The following is a 15,141-nucleotide window of genomic DNA, read 5'->3' on the forward strand; positions in this document are numbered from 1 at the left end:
TTCTTTCAAAAGCAAACTTTTTATTATATGAATTCAGCAGTCAAATACATTATGTGAAGACAGAAATTGCAAGATAAAATAAGAGTTATTCACATCTGAAGAAACTTAGGGGTTTCATACAAAAGTAACCTTTGTCCAGTTTTCTTAAATATTTATGCACAAAAAGCATATTTATATATTTACAGTGTGCAAACATTTCCTCTGAGATGCATCATCCCGTAACTACTTTTGCTCAATTGGAGTTAAAAAACAGTTCTTAAATTTTACTTTTGTTTTCATCAAGATCAAACTTTCCCAGCAAGAGACAGTGCAATATATACTTAAAACTGATGATCTCTTGGCCAGGAAGATCTAGAATTAATATGGTAGCTTAGTAGTAGGGGTCTGTATTTCTTATTTGCCTTTTAATCTGTTAGTGAGTTAAATTCACAGCTCCCAAGCTGAGTTTTAAGAGAACCATATTATATGTAGCATTTTAGTTAACAGTACATTTACATTGCACCAGGAAGATGGTGCAATTGAGTGGTAGTTGTTGATTTGGAAGGTGTCAGGGTTACTGTGTTAAACGACCAACTCATTTTAATAGTAAAGGTGCAAGGGAATGGTGCATCCTTACATTTCTCAGAGGAAAAACATTCGTGCCCTTTCTGAGAAGCTATACAGAAATCTGTTGTGAACCAATGGTTTGTTTTTATTCCTTTATATATATACTGGTAACTAACCTGGAAATTCAACTGTCTTCATAGATAAGCTGCCCTAACTTTTCAAGGAGATTACTTTGAAATGAGGAGACAATCTATTCAAAGTCTCTTCTGATGCATTAACTTAAAGTATATGCAGTTTAGTAGCTATTCTGACTTCTCAGGCAGATTCCCATAAATAAAATATAATCAGTGCAGTGTTAGAAGGTCCACAAGATTTTGTGGACAGAGCTTGGCTCTAATATATCTAGCTTGTGGTTTGGTTCCAGTGTGTGTTTGTTGGCAAACTGACAAAGTGCAAAACTTCAAGAATATTTACTTGATTTCAGCAGGCTTGTCCAAACTGAATTAATCCGTATTCCCTGTTGTTGTAGCCCTGGCTCTGATCTAAGTTCTCCTCTATCTGCCAATTGTGTTTTGCAACACACATTTGAAACTCTTGCCTTGCAAGACTCCTTGCTGTGTTTGCCATCCAAAGCAGTAAGAGCTGTGTAATGCCACATCCCCAGCTAGCTAATTCAGCTCCCCTAGATCATTAGCCTTCCCTCAACTTTCTCCAAGTAGAGTTTTCATTAGAAGCCATAGAGCGTGGTCTGTTAGTTGTTTCTGTCACCTGGGAGAGTCCTTTATTTTCCAGCACTACCCCAGATCTGGCAATAGGCTGCAATTTCACCCAGTGCCTGACTCCCAGGTGCCTCTCCCAGCTGGGGCACTGGTGCTGCACCTGGGGCTGAGCTGAGGTTGGTTGGGTGAAACATGAAATACCATCCTGCTGCTAGGGACAAAACAGCAAACTGGGATTCTCTGTAATGATGACCATTCAGGTTTTCAGAAGCACTGGGCAATTTTAGTGGCAGCTGCTGATGTTCAGCATTGGAAAAGTCGAGGCCTAAGTGTTAGTATTTGGCTATATTTTGTAAATGCTTGTTGCAGTCTGTAGAAAAGCAGATCACTGAGATGTAAGCCAATGATATATACTTTAAAATTTGGAGATAATTAAAATTATTTGGGTAAAAAATTTTAAACAGTGTTTCAGAAGAACCTTTTTTGATGAAATGCATATTTAAATCTTGACCTAGAAGGATTTAGACAGGCGGCTGAGAATAAAGGACCACAGAGTTGTAGTCAGGAGGGGGAGAATGACACGTTTTCATTTTCTCTAGCATCACGTTACCATATGTATATCTTTGCTTGGAGTCACTGAGCTGGTCACAACTGAAACTGCAGAAGCTTCTCGGCTTGGTTATTCCAGAAAGCACTGACTCCTTGCTCCTGCTGGCACCTTTCACGCTGTAACAGAGCGGAATCACTGTTAGCATATTTAACATGCACAAGTGTTTGTTTTAATGGCTTGAGCAAAGCCACATCACAAGCAGCAGCTTTGTTTATTCTCAGATGATGGGAATGGCATCGATGCAGATGGGATTGCTCAATGGGAGAGCAGAACAGAGGACTGAAAGAGCCCTCCTGTGTCTCCCTCCAGTCCCCTTCTGAACAGAGATGCTGTGGCTGAATGTCTTTATTAAAGTGCTTGCGTTCATTTTAAGTGTTAAGAGTCTTGGTGCTTACAGGGAACATTTGATCACTCAGCCAAAGCTCTACTGCTTGTTTGTGCCAGGTGTGAGAGGGTGAAACTTCATTGCAGGGTGAAGCAGTGTGGAGTATCTGGCATCTGTGCTGCTGCTGAGCTGTGGGATCTGCGTGAGTTACACTTAAATGTTCTTTCTAAGAGACCTGGGATTTTTTTTGACCAGGATGAGTGACATAATGAGAGATCACAATCCTTGGGGCAAAAGCAGATAAGCCAACTGCTGTAGGTGTTCCCAAAGCCTAATGTTGGAGTGAATTTCTAAGATAAGCAGCTGAAGTTTGTGAGGAAGGGTGCAGGGTTGAGTATCTCCTCTCTTAGGCTTCTTTCAGCAGCAGACAGGCATTGCTGGTTTGAATTAGTTTTTCTGACCCACAAAAGCCAAGTTATCCTGTAGGCTGCATTTATAAGATGCCCTTTACAAGAGGTGTTTAGTGCCATCTCAGCTGAGCCACTCTTAACACCCTGATCTCCTTGTGACACTTTCTCACCTGTATTCTCACCTGTGACACTATTCTCACCACTGTATGCAGTGCTTAGAAGGACCCTTTCAATAATGAAGAAAGTTAAGACAAAGAATTTTCATGCAATTGAACACAGATACAAATTTTTTTTCTGTAGATAAAGGACAAGCCAGAGCATTTTCCATCATTGATTGCATGTGAAATCCTAATGTAAACATATGTTGGACTGCAGTGACTAAAATTAGATTCCCTCTTCAGTAGTTTCATAAATTCATGGACACTCTGTCCCCCTCCATTTCTAAGGTCAGGAGAGTTGGCAGCCCTAGTTTTGAATTCCAGAGACAACAGTCAGAACATCTGTTGAGGCTTTTGGAGCCCAGGGATTTGCTTTTCATTTTAATTTGCACAGTTAAATCTTTCAGAGAAGCACAGAACTGATAGCACAGGGCGTTTCTTAATTAAGAAATGGAGAAGTAACACTTTCTCTTATATTTCATAGTTTCTGAATGTCTAACTCCCAATTCTGTGTGATTTTTAAGGAGTGTGATGTCTGTATTCTGTCCTACTGTAAGGAATTGGTCCTTCCAAGAAGACCACCCCGTTATGTTTGTACAGGGATGGGAGTCATGAGGACAAGCTCCCCTGATGAGGATTGCAGATGCATCCCATATTTTTATACTGCATCTATTGGCAGATGGACAAGTAATTGCCTTGGGGTAAATTCCATAACTATGTGACGAGGTTAGTCACAGACTTGCTGGATTTTCTGTGATGGGTTTAGGGAGAAACACTTGTGTAATTTACATGGTAATTGTGAGTTTTAGGAATCCTTAAAAGCATCATCCTTTGATCTTTTAATTCATCATCAGGCTTTTTCATCCTGAGAAAGCTAGACTTGGCTTCTACTTTAATTAATAAATCTTTATACTACTAGAGCTGAATCTTAATTTTACCTGGGCTGCACTGCTGCACCTGGCCATACACTCCCCAGAGAGAGCTTTGAAGGAGCCTGTGGAGCTTTAGCATCTCTAGTCAGGGGTCATTTTGAGACTGAGCTTAAAGGCTTCTCTAGCTGTGGTCTATCTGCTTTTCATGCTGGGAATGTGAATTGGAAACTCTGTCTCGTTTTTTATTTGGGATCATTTGATAGAGGAAATGGCTGCTGCTTTCCTGACAGATTTGAGAAACTGGCTAGAAGCTGGCTGCAGCTCTTCAGATGCTTGTTCCAACTCACAAGTGGTGTTCTTGGCCATTTTTCTGGTTAGGAGTTTGCCAGAGACTTGTCCAGGCCAATTGTGTTGGCTTACTTGGGTTGGACTTTTTCACCAGTGCTAGCTAGAGGAGAGTTGCAATTGGGGTCCTTTCCACTTGCAAAGGAATAGAGCTCAGAATGTTGCTCTTTTTTCTGCTCCAAATCTTTCTGCAGAGATCTTGTTACCTGAGGCCTTGTATTAGTAAAGCCTTATCTTTTTATTATGCCGTTCACTTATTTTCATCTCAATGGAAATAGCAAATCCAAGACATGCAGCAACCATTTCTAGTGTTCTCTAGGCCAACACCTCTGCCTGAGGGGCTCCCCAGGATTTGGGGTGGTGATGGTCTCCTGTAGTGAAGCCAAGGATGAGCCTTGTGTGTAGGTACATTTCCCTCCACATCAGAGGAAGCCCAAGGAGAGGGTAGTCAGGGGGTCCCTGCTCTGCTTTCCCCAGGGTCTGGCTCTTGGGATGGTCATGCTGAGTAAGCACCAGTGCATGCACTGGCTCTTTGCTGGAGCCACCTCTCCTATCCCTGGAAACATTCAAGGTTGGATAGGGCTCAGAGCCACCTGATGTGTCCCTGCTTACTGCAGGGACTAGATGACCCTTAAAGGGCCCTTCCAACCCAAACTATTCTATGACGTTTCCTTTGAAACAGTCCCTGGGTGCACTGCTGGTGACAGGTAGGGTGCACTGAGTTTGGCTTCTTCCACTTTAGGCAAGGTGCAGGAGCCTGAGGTCAGGGGGGAGCAGCAAGGACCTGGCTCTGCAGCACCCTCAGCCTCTGCTCAGGACCCACCAGCTGGTGCCAGTGCATGTGTCTGGTTTTGTGTCCAGAAAGAACAGCAGTGCTGAGGGTTACAGCGTGATGTAAGTGCTCTGGAGCAAGGAGGCTGTGTTGGGAGTTACAGTGCAGGTATCTAAATGTAAGCTGCTGCTGCTGACCCCTTCATCCTGGCCCCAGCAGCAACTGACCTGACTGCTACTGCTTACTCAGAACCTGTCCTGGGGCCCTTTTTCTGATAATCCAGCAACCTGAACCAGCTCTCTGCAAGGCAAACCAAGCAGAAATGCCAGCACAGGGGAGGGGGTGGAACCAAGAGAAGGATGCTTGAGATGCCGTGGATGAAACAGGACTGTGCATCTGGTTAGATCAGCTGGCATGAGTCACGCCTCTCCAGGTGTTACCTTTCTACTACTAGTTTTAGGAGTATTTATCTACTGCTCCAATTTAGTCTAAATAAAGGATGCTTAGCTAAGAAACTACCACTTTTAGGAACGGGTGCTGATTAAAGGGTCCCTGTGTGCATTCACATCCAAGACTGCTTTTTGGCATAGCACTACAGTACCACTTGTTTAGCTTGCAGACCAGATGACCTTGTATGTTCTCAGCCAACTGTTCTGTTTCCCTGAGTATTTATGTTCTAGCAGACACTGTTGAGTTCAATATTTTTTTCCCATCCAAGCATTCCTTTTCCTTCTGCAACCAAGAATGCTCCTTAAAGCAGCTCTGGAGAGATGCTTGAGGTGGACTCCACGTATTCCATGCCACGCAAAGAAAAAGGCAATTCATACGTTTCGTTTGGGAAGGTTGCAGCATTGTCTCTGATACTGACAGCAGCCTTTAGAAATGTCACATTTACACAAATTAAAAATGGGTTAAACCACTTCAAGGAAATACTGCATTCTTTGGAGCCCTCTAATATCTGTGTGTATTCCAATCTCTCTGATACCCTGGATCCTTAAAAGAGAGATGGAAAACTGTCTCAATACAATCAAAGTACCATAAGATTGCTCAGAAGCTTTTTTTCTGGAATGTGAATGGTCAAGGCAGGAGAAAGGTTTTTCCAGCATTTGTTTGGAGTGGCTTGAATTACCCCAGCTTTCCTACGCATGAGCAGTGCTCCATTGCAGGCTCCTGCCAGCAGCACGTTTGCCCTGCACAGTTTTGGCTGTGTGAATGTGCAAGCTCTCGTACAAGTATTTTGTGTTTAACCAACGCCCTCTTAGTCACTGGAATTTTTCTTGAAGCAAGCCCTCCCTGCCTTGACCGCACGTTCCAGCCAGCTCCAATTGTTCCCTGGGACAATACTACACCTCCCAGCCTGCCCAGCTGCAAGTCGCTGACAAGTTCAGCACAGGCAGGATGGCAGGATGGCCTTGACCTCCTGCCAGCCTAAGATGAAGGATGGGTTGGGTCGGGGCAGTCCCCCAGGCTGGCTGAGAGCAGTGATCCAAAACCAGCCCCAGACACTGCCAGCTTCCCAGCGCTGGGAACTGAGACACCGCCGGCACTGAGAAAATAAACATTTCCCATTTACAGAGAGTTCATGTCAGTGCAATGCGTTCCTTAGCAGCCCCAGTTCCCTGCTTGGGCAGCTGTCAGGAATTAGGTGGAGGAAGGTGGCCAATATATTAAAGTGCTTAAAGGCAGGAAGAGAAGTGAGGCCCTCACATCCATCTATTGTAAAGTTGCCACTTTAGCATCCTGAGCCCATGGGTGTTAAATGGGCCGTGCTTAGCTGACTCATGGAAAAGCAAGGCAAAAACAAGCACGGGGAGACTTGTCCCATCTGGGGTGCCCTTGGGGACTTGCAGAAAGAACTGCAAATCTTTCATAGCCACACGTTCCTCCTCACCCCTGCCAAGGGTTCGTTTCCTATGGTTACCTACCTCTGCCTTGCTTCAGTGCTCTCTGGCGCTCCCTCGTCCAGCCTGGCATTAAGCTGAGGATCAGGCTGGTGAACTGAGTGCTAATAAATCATATTGATGATGTGCATTGAAGGAGTTGAGGGTTATTTGTTTCCTCAAAGGTGTGCAGAGGGTTAGGTGTGGGAGCTGGTTGCTGACTCAGCTGAGCAGGACACACCTCAGTGAGTGTGTCTGCAGGACTGGGGACACATCAGCTACTTTCACTACGCCCAATTTATCATAAGGACCTTGAATCCTCCTTTGCCCTCTAAACTGTGAAGAAGAAGGAAACAAAATACAGACCTAAAAAGTGTCCTCTTTTGCTTGCTGCCTGTCCATGTGAAGCGTTTCAGTTCTTCTGGGGCCAGCACCATCCCACTGTCTGCTTGGTAATCCTTGAAGAAAAGAGAAAGACAATCCTGTGAGGTGTGTTAACTACAGAAAGTTATGTTTGCAATGGCTTCATTTGCTCTTTGGTCCAGTTTTTGGTGTCGTTTTGCTTTTTTATACTCAGAAAGCTCGAGGAGACAGATGTTGCAGGCCCAGCTATGTAACAGTGCCTTTCCAAACTGCCCTGGCTTTGGGGTGCAGCAAACATGCCATTAATGCAGATACAGAGTGCTAAAACAAAGATGTCTGCACATGAGGTGAAGTTGGGCCAACCACTTTTTCAGCCTTTAGAGCACCATCATGCCATTTCCACCTCCCACTGTTTAACACCTACAAATGGGCCACTAAAAGCTTCTTCCAATCTCTTGCCCATGTTCCACCCACCCAGGACATTATTTGTGCCCTGTTACTAGATATTTCCCCAGCTTGTCTGCCTGATAACAGGGCTTGTTCATACCAGGAACCTCAGATGGAAATGTGACCCCTGATTCTCATTGTGCACTACTATTCAGATGAAAACCCAAATCCAAGGGATTTTTAAGTTACTCTTCCACACCAGTGGGCTCAGGTGGGACCTTGCAGGCCTATTGGCACTGTCCATTTTTTAGCAGGGAAGGAGTGTTTGCAGCCCATGGCATAGTGAGCAAGGATTTAATATCCCCAGTTTGTAGGACATGGAATAATACCATGTTGCAAGCACAGCTAATATTGTACCTCATATCAGTAGACCTGATAAAGCAGAAAACCCCCTCTCAATTCTTTCTTTATAAATCTGTCACATAAAAGAAAAAAATAGCAAACCATTTGGCCCAAGAGTCACTTACATTAAATACAAGCTTTTCCTTTATGGGAAGCTCTTCAAATGTCTTTATGTGCTGCGGTGGTTTTATTTTGAAAGTGTTTACATACCTGTCAACAACAAAAAGAAAAAAAAGCAGGACAATTTTTGGTGAAAGTGTGAAGTGTGTGAGCAGCAGTGCTGGGTGCTTCTCTATTTCTCTAAGCTTTTGCCCATCTATCACCAAGGGAGTATCCCACACATGGAACTTGTTACCCAGAGCCCACCAAAAACTCACTCCCCTCCCCAGCCCTGGGTCCTGCACAGCTGCCCTTTCACAGCACCTGAGCCCAGTGCCCTGATGGACACCCTGACTCGCTCATAGCGGCCCAATGAGAGCTGTGGTTTGGAGAAGAGGGGGCTGAGACCTTATCTCTCTCTTCAGCTACCTCAGAGGATGTTGGAGTAAGGAGGGAGAGAACCTCCTCACCAAAGGAAATGGATGCAAGCTACCCCAGCAGAGGTTTAGGCTGGATATTAGGAAACATTTTTTCACGGAAAGTGTTGTCAAACATTGGAATAGTCTCCTCAGGGCAGTGGTGGAAAATACTTCCCTAGAGGTATTTAAATGGCATGTGGAGCTGGTCCTTGGGGACATGGTTTAGTGGTGAGCTTACAGTGTTGGTCAAAGCTTGGGCTGGCTCATCTTGAAGTTCTCTTCCAACCAAAGACATTCTGTAATTCTGTGACAGTGGCTGGTGGGACACCCAGGCTATGTGGGGTGTCTCTGGTTGTTTTCTCCCACCCAGGTCCAAACCAGGCTATGCAGCAAGCTGCAACACCCAACAAACAAACTCAGTCTTAATTCTGCTTGTCTCACCTGACATTTTCAGTGCTTCCACAACTTGAGCTGGTAACCGAAAACCTCTCATTGCACAAGGGATCAGATGCAGGGGGAAACCCACTTTCTGCTGTAAATATTGTGTTGAGAGGTATGTAATCTTTGCCTTCCTAAAAGCATACAAAAAATCAGTGTTATTCCTGGGACCATGCAGCTGGTCAGCCCAGCCTCAGTGACACCACACCATGGTGATATTATTACCTGCTGAACATTTGCTTGCAGGAGGTCACCCAGCTTTTTCACCAGCTCAGAGAACCTTGGTCTGTCGTTGGGATTGCTCTGCCAGCAGTCCAGCATGATTTGGTAGCTGGGAGGAAAAAAAAAGCAAAATGAGCACATGATAGAGTTGCAGCTCACTTTGATCCAAGGCAGTGCGTGTTTGGAGCTTGTCATCAATAGAGTTAACTCCTTAGCCTGTCTGATTTTGCAGAGATTCTCTCCAACACTCCATGGCCCCTTACTAAAAGTAAAAGAGTAAACTTTCCACAGAAAAAGAAAAAAAACTTCTTCCTGAAAGACACCGGGAAAACCACTTCAAAAGAACAATTCAGCCAACCATAGTTTCTTTTTTTTATTATTCCTAATTAAGCATTAAAGCTATGTATTAAACATCTCTATTAACTGGCAATGTTTAAGTTAAGGCATCCTAAGATGACTTTTATGAATGTGTCACTTCCTTGTATTGGTCGAACTGAGTTTTCCTTCCTGCAATAAAATATGTGGAAGAGAAAAAAAAGAAAAAAAAAAAAGCTCTTATCTACTGTCACTAGGATAATAAAATTAGCCAATGGGTAATACTCCCAGATAGGCACGGCTGGCTTGCATCCTTTTTCTTCTTCCAGAATTATTTTTTGGTAAGTGTTGCTATTTAGAGTCATGTCATAGCACCCAAAAAAAGCACCAGAGATACCTACATGTACTTGATTTTGCCTCCAGAGGTAAAATACCCTGGACATGTTCATACTCCTGAATAATTTTTGCCACAGGGTGCATGTTCAGGGTTCTGCAACTGCCTGCCCAGTCAGGTCACTCCATCCCATACCCAGGGCAGAGGGGCTGCAATCTCAGGGTCTCACTTGGACCCTACCAGGCTTCCCAAAAGGTGTTGGCCAAGCAGCAGAAGCTGAAGGCTGCACCTGAAGGCAGGGGACAGGGGAGCAACAGCTGCTGTCATGGTGGAGAGGCTCAGACAAACTCTGCAAGCGACGTGAGCTGGAAGGCTGCAGGTCCCTGTCACCTCCTCTGCCAACAGCCACTGTCTACGGGAAAGGGTGGACCCTCATCACCCGAGTGTTTGTGAGGAAGCCTTTGCTGCTGCTTCCTAAGTCAAGGCAATGTTAATAATGTCACATTCCTCCAGCACTTATCTGTGTGCATGTCAGTAAATATTAAGCCCGGAGAGGAATGAATGACCTTCCTCCTCCTGGCTGCTCATCAGCTCCCTTTGGAGCCTGGCTCTGGTGGTGCCCTGGGCTTGGGTCCACGTCCCTCCTCACTCTCTCCCACCCCACGGGAGGGCCAGGGGACCAAGGAGGTGGGGTAGGCAAGAAGGTGTTTATGACAGCAAGAAGATCCAAGTCAGCAGCACTGGTGTTTTTTTCCTTACGTTGGGCATGGGTTACTTTTTGTGGAGACTCTTACATCACCTGCAAGGCAGCCCCGGAGGGCAGTGGTACACAAGGAAAGCAGAGAAAGGCTTCTTACATTTCCATCTAACAGAAAGGCATCTTACATTTCCTCAGTTGCTTGCTCCGGGGCTCGCATTCTTGTGCCTTCCTTTAGTTTGCTGCAGAAATCCTCATCTATTTGGACTCCAGGGTAAGGAGAGGCACCTGGAGGTGACATTGGGAGAACAGAGTCACAGCATGCCTTGAGCTGGTTGCCTGTGACCTAATCTTGGCGCTATACATCCCCCTCCATCACTCAAGGTGTGCAGCATCTGCTTGCAGAGCTGGGAGCCAGTCTGACCCCTGCCAGCAGCCACGGGCTGTAAACTGCTGCTCCTGATGGTGCTCCAAGTCCTGGTCCTTGGAGGGGTCAGGATCAAACCCAGCACTACTGGTGATGCTTACCTGGCCTAAATGCAAAAAATACACCTGAATTTGACTTGAAAAGTATCCCCCAAGAAAAGCTAGGTCTGAGCTCTCTACTGGTTTGGACCATGAATTCTAGTAAGCAGAACATTAACAAATCCCAAATGTTCAAATCTATCCTGAAAATAATAGAATCATGGGTTTTAATCAGATCAAAGTAAATTTGCATTATTTTTCTAGTTTTTCTGGCTTTAAGATGCAGCTCGATCATGCTTTGTTTTTTTTCTGTAAACAAACAAAATCAGGAAAAGGGGAAAAGAAAGAAAGTCAGACAGCCATCAGGTTCAAGGAGCTGGGGCTTTAAGAAAAAAATAGCAGGTATTATGAGGCTGACCATAAAATCACAAGAGCTGGCAGGCTGACCAACAACATGTATTTAAACTAATAAATGATTGATTGTCCTGAGCATTGTATAGTATTGTTTCCTCTGCTGCTCGCCTCTTTTGTCAGCCTCTATGTTGAACCCAATTAAGATTCTTCTATTTGACGGTCATTGTTGTTCCCACTCAGTGTACATCTTGTATCCTGCCCTTTCCACGTGAAAGAAAGGGAAAAAAAAAAAAAAAAAAAGGGGGAAAAAAAAAAGCAGCTTCACTGGGTTTTAATTTTGGATTGCATGCTCTAGTTCATCCTGTGGCATCTGTGCAGATGCTTGTTTGCCTGCTGCATCCAGCAGCCAGGGTGAGGGGGGGAGGTGGGTCCCTTCTGGGCTAGGGGCACGGCCTGTTCTCAGGCTGGAAACAGGGGGGACACAGTCTGAGACATGCAGAGATCTCTCTGTGTGTTCAGCTGCTTTGCTCCCAGAAGAGAAGAAGCTTTTGAGGGAGCACCCAGCCCATGGCACTCTGTGATTCAAACACTATCTGTGGCACAGGGGGCAATGCTTCAGTCCCTGCTGGCTCTGTGCTTCACCTATGCTACTTTCAATCAAAAAGCCTCAAAATGTGCCCAATTTTCTTGGTTTGTGTCATCAGTCAGACAAAGCACTGTGACTGCTCCAGCTGTGCTGCCCTACGTCTCTCCCAAGGGTTTCACAGAGAAGAGAGGGAAGCTTAGTTTTTACCATGGCAGAAAGAAGTGGTAAAGTTCTGAGCAGTGCTACCCATTAAAGCTTTCAACCTGGCAGATCAGGTTTCACTGCCCTTACAAGCACCAAAATTTCCAGCTTACAGAGACTTGAGGTGCACAATTCTCCCCACTACCCCCACATCCCACCTCTTCCTGATTTAGGTCTTTCCTTATTAAAGACTTGAAAAGAGCTTGTTGAATGTAATGGATGTTTTTCCCCCAGGCTGCAGTCCTTGCTGCTGAGCCCAGCTCCTGGGGTGTGGAGTTAACTTACCCAAGGAAAATATCTCCCACAGCAAGACCCCGTAGGACCACACATCGCTTTTTGTATTGTAGATTTTATCAAATATGGATTCTGGAGCCATCCACTTGAGAGGAAGTCGAGCCTGGAGTAAAAGGGACAAACTTGACTATTATTTTCAAAGCCTAAAAGAATTTAATCGTAGATGAATCAACTATATATTGTTATGTAAATAATTACCATTCAAACAGAAACCTGTGGGATTTCCTTACAGGCAGTCAAGATAAACCCACACTCATTCAGACACGTTCTTAACAAGTTGTTGGAATAAAAGTCTGGTTTTAAAATATGCACAACACTGGAAGCAGACACTGGAAATCAGTGACCAGAGTGAGCAGGCATTTTCCTTACAGGGATGTGGGGATACGGAAGAGCAGAAGTTTCTTGCTGGATGGGGGAGAAAATCCTACATCCAAGCACAAACCATTCTCTGATGGTGTTCGCAGTGTTCTAGAGAAAATTTTCAGAGCCTGAATTGTAGGTTTATACCCTTGAAGTCCCCTCAGCACAGTCTGTTAGGGTCTTCTGAGCAGTACCCAAGTTATGTGACCAATGTTTCCCAGCCAATATATAGTGCTGAAAATCTAAAAAATCTGTCTATGGATGAGGGAATAGCTGGCGGGGGGGTGAAACTTCCAGGAGGAGTCTCTCTGTGTGACCATAATGCCCACAGCAAATTCCCATGCCATCAGTAGGCACAGACCCGTTTTGCTGACCCAACTTTCATGGGAGGCCTGGCAGGTTCTTGCTCTCTGCTATTTGCAGCAGATGCAAAAAAATAATCCCAGCAGGCACTGTAGGCAGCAAGTCCAGCTCAGCTGCTTGAAGCTTCATGAAAGGTGCTTGGCTCTGGGGTGGGTGCATGGGGACACACGTACCTTGTTCTGGAGGGATTTGTTTCCCTGAAGGAAATGTACTGATTAAGGTGGTTATGCTGAGTAAGCCAAGAAAGATGTCTAAAAAAATATCTAAAGTGTTAATAGGGCAGAGCTGTGAAAGAGTTAGCATGTTCAAGCCTTATGCTTGAGGATAGAAATACTTTCCAGATCCACAGTGCATCCGGGTAGCTCATCATCACGTAAAAACCATGATCACTTTCAAGCTCCTCTAGGTTCAGGAAATGTGACTGTCTACAGAACATTTTGGTGGACAGTTTGAAATGATATGTTACAAACATCTAGGTAAATAAACAGCATCTTGACTTACATCTCCTTTTCTCACATAATCAGGATTCTTATAAATATCTCTTGCCAGGCCAAAATCACAGATCTTCACGACATTGTTCTCAGATAAAAGGATGTTTCTGGCTGCCAGGTCACGATGAATGCACTATAATAAAACAGTTTCACAATCAAACTGCATTTCCTTGATCCTGCCCTCAAATTTCCTGACTGTCTCCCATATCCTTTAAAAAATTATTATTATTATTATATTATTATTGAGATCAATTTAATATATTTTTAGGGAAGCTGAGTACAGTTTACATGTATTTGCTGTACACAGTGGCAAATCTTAAAAAACCTTCACACTTCCCAAAGCCAGAAAATGAAAAAATTTTAAGATCCTTGATATTTTCAGGGAAAGTGCTGATCTATTTGGAGCTCCCTAGCCAATATATAGTGAAATGAACAAAAAAGCCCCACCACACCCAAAAGATCTTCCCTGAATGGATGAGCTTGACACAATAACTTCAACCATGGTGCTGTGTTTATGGACTATGGAGACTTGGATAAACACAGCATTATATTTATAACACCAGGAGGAAAATGGCTCTTCCTTTGGGAGCTCTCTCAAGGAAGGTGTCACTAAAACATAGACATGATTTTGCCTCTGAATCCCATCCTTCCATAGGGAAAAATCCTCAGCACAAAACTCGCCTTTCTGGAGGACAGGAACTCCATGCCTCTGGCCACCTGAAAGCTGTAGGAGATCAGATCCTCCATAGTAAGGGGCAACTTGTAGAGCTCATCAGCATCTGCCAAGGTGAAAACCATGGTTTGTTACAAAGATTGCTCACGAGGCAGTTATTTCTCCCCCATGCTTACTGACCCTAATATTCCCATAAAATCAGTCTTCATAGAGCAATATTTGCAGGTCAACCCACTGTCACTGGAAACAAAAATAGTGCTTGCTTTATACCCCAGGCTTTGGACACTGCTGTGTTTTCCCTGAAGATAAGGAGCAGACATAAGAAACAATCACACATTTTCCTGTCCGATTTAGTAACCCTGGAAATAATCTTTTTTTAAATCTTCTACCCTCTGGACATGACCCTGTGAGCATCTCCCACGGATGTTTATTAGGGTGATAAATGAGGAAAAAAATTTCAGGGATGCACAGTATGTTGTAAAAATATCACAGACCATGTAGGGACAGGAAGGAATTAATACCTACCCTCCTCATCCTCCTCCGCATCACTCAGACTTTTATCTTCCTGGAACCCTGAGCTCGCAAAGCTCTCACTGCTGGTGACACTGGAAAGTCTTTGTTTTTTGCCTTCCACTGACTCAATATCCTTTTTCTCATTCGTTTGCTCTCTTTGCAGAGAGGAGTCCTTAAAAAAAAAAAACAAAACAGAGGAGAAGAGGTGCCACATCAGAGCGGTGGAGGGGGAGATGGAAAGGAACTGAGTCAGATTTCTGTTGGTTTTTTGCTGGGAGATGATGCTGGTCCATGGCACGTGGTTCCAGCTCTCCCAAGGACACTGGTGTCCAGCCCCACTGTGACAGGTGGAGGCTGATTGCGTGGCTCACTCCACCAAGGCTGACAACCCCAGGGAGCAGAAATGTGGTGGCTTGGGAGTACCAGCACATTATCTGGGGATATCTTGTGTGGTTGCCTTCGATGAGGTGACGATTTGCAGGATGGATGGACACATCCTCTGGCCTGTGGGTCACTTCAGCTCAAAAC

General features: G+C 44.6%; 1 protein-coding gene across 1 annotated transcript in view; it reads right to left on the reverse strand.

Moving 5' to 3' along the window:
* Positions 1–15,141, reverse strand: part of FLT1 (fms related receptor tyrosine kinase 1) — a 111,113-nt gene continuing 95,972 nt past the window's right edge. Inside the window, exons 21-30 of the mRNA XM_071736570.1 lie at positions 14,626–14,785; positions 14,109–14,206; positions 13,438–13,560; positions 12,205–12,316; positions 10,502–10,601; positions 8,971–9,076; positions 8,749–8,879; positions 7,915–7,999; positions 7,004–7,095; positions 1–1,991 (exon numbers count right to left, since the gene is read on the reverse strand). Coding sequence (XP_071592671.1) covers positions 1,787–1,991; positions 7,004–7,095; positions 7,915–7,999; positions 8,749–8,879; positions 8,971–9,076; positions 10,502–10,601; positions 12,205–12,316; positions 13,438–13,560; positions 14,109–14,206; positions 14,626–14,785 — 1,212 coding nt within the window. The 3' untranslated portion in view covers positions 1–1,786. The remainder of the gene's footprint in view (positions 1,992–7,003; positions 7,096–7,914; positions 8,000–8,748; positions 8,880–8,970; positions 9,077–10,501; positions 10,602–12,204; positions 12,317–13,437; positions 13,561–14,108; positions 14,207–14,625; positions 14,786–15,141) is intronic.

The sequence above is a fragment of the Heliangelus exortis genome, chromosome 1 (assembly GCF_036169615.1).
Source record: "Heliangelus exortis chromosome 1, bHelExo1.hap1, whole genome shotgun sequence".
Taxonomy (NCBI): domain Eukaryota; kingdom Metazoa; phylum Chordata; class Aves; order Apodiformes; family Trochilidae; genus Heliangelus; species Heliangelus exortis.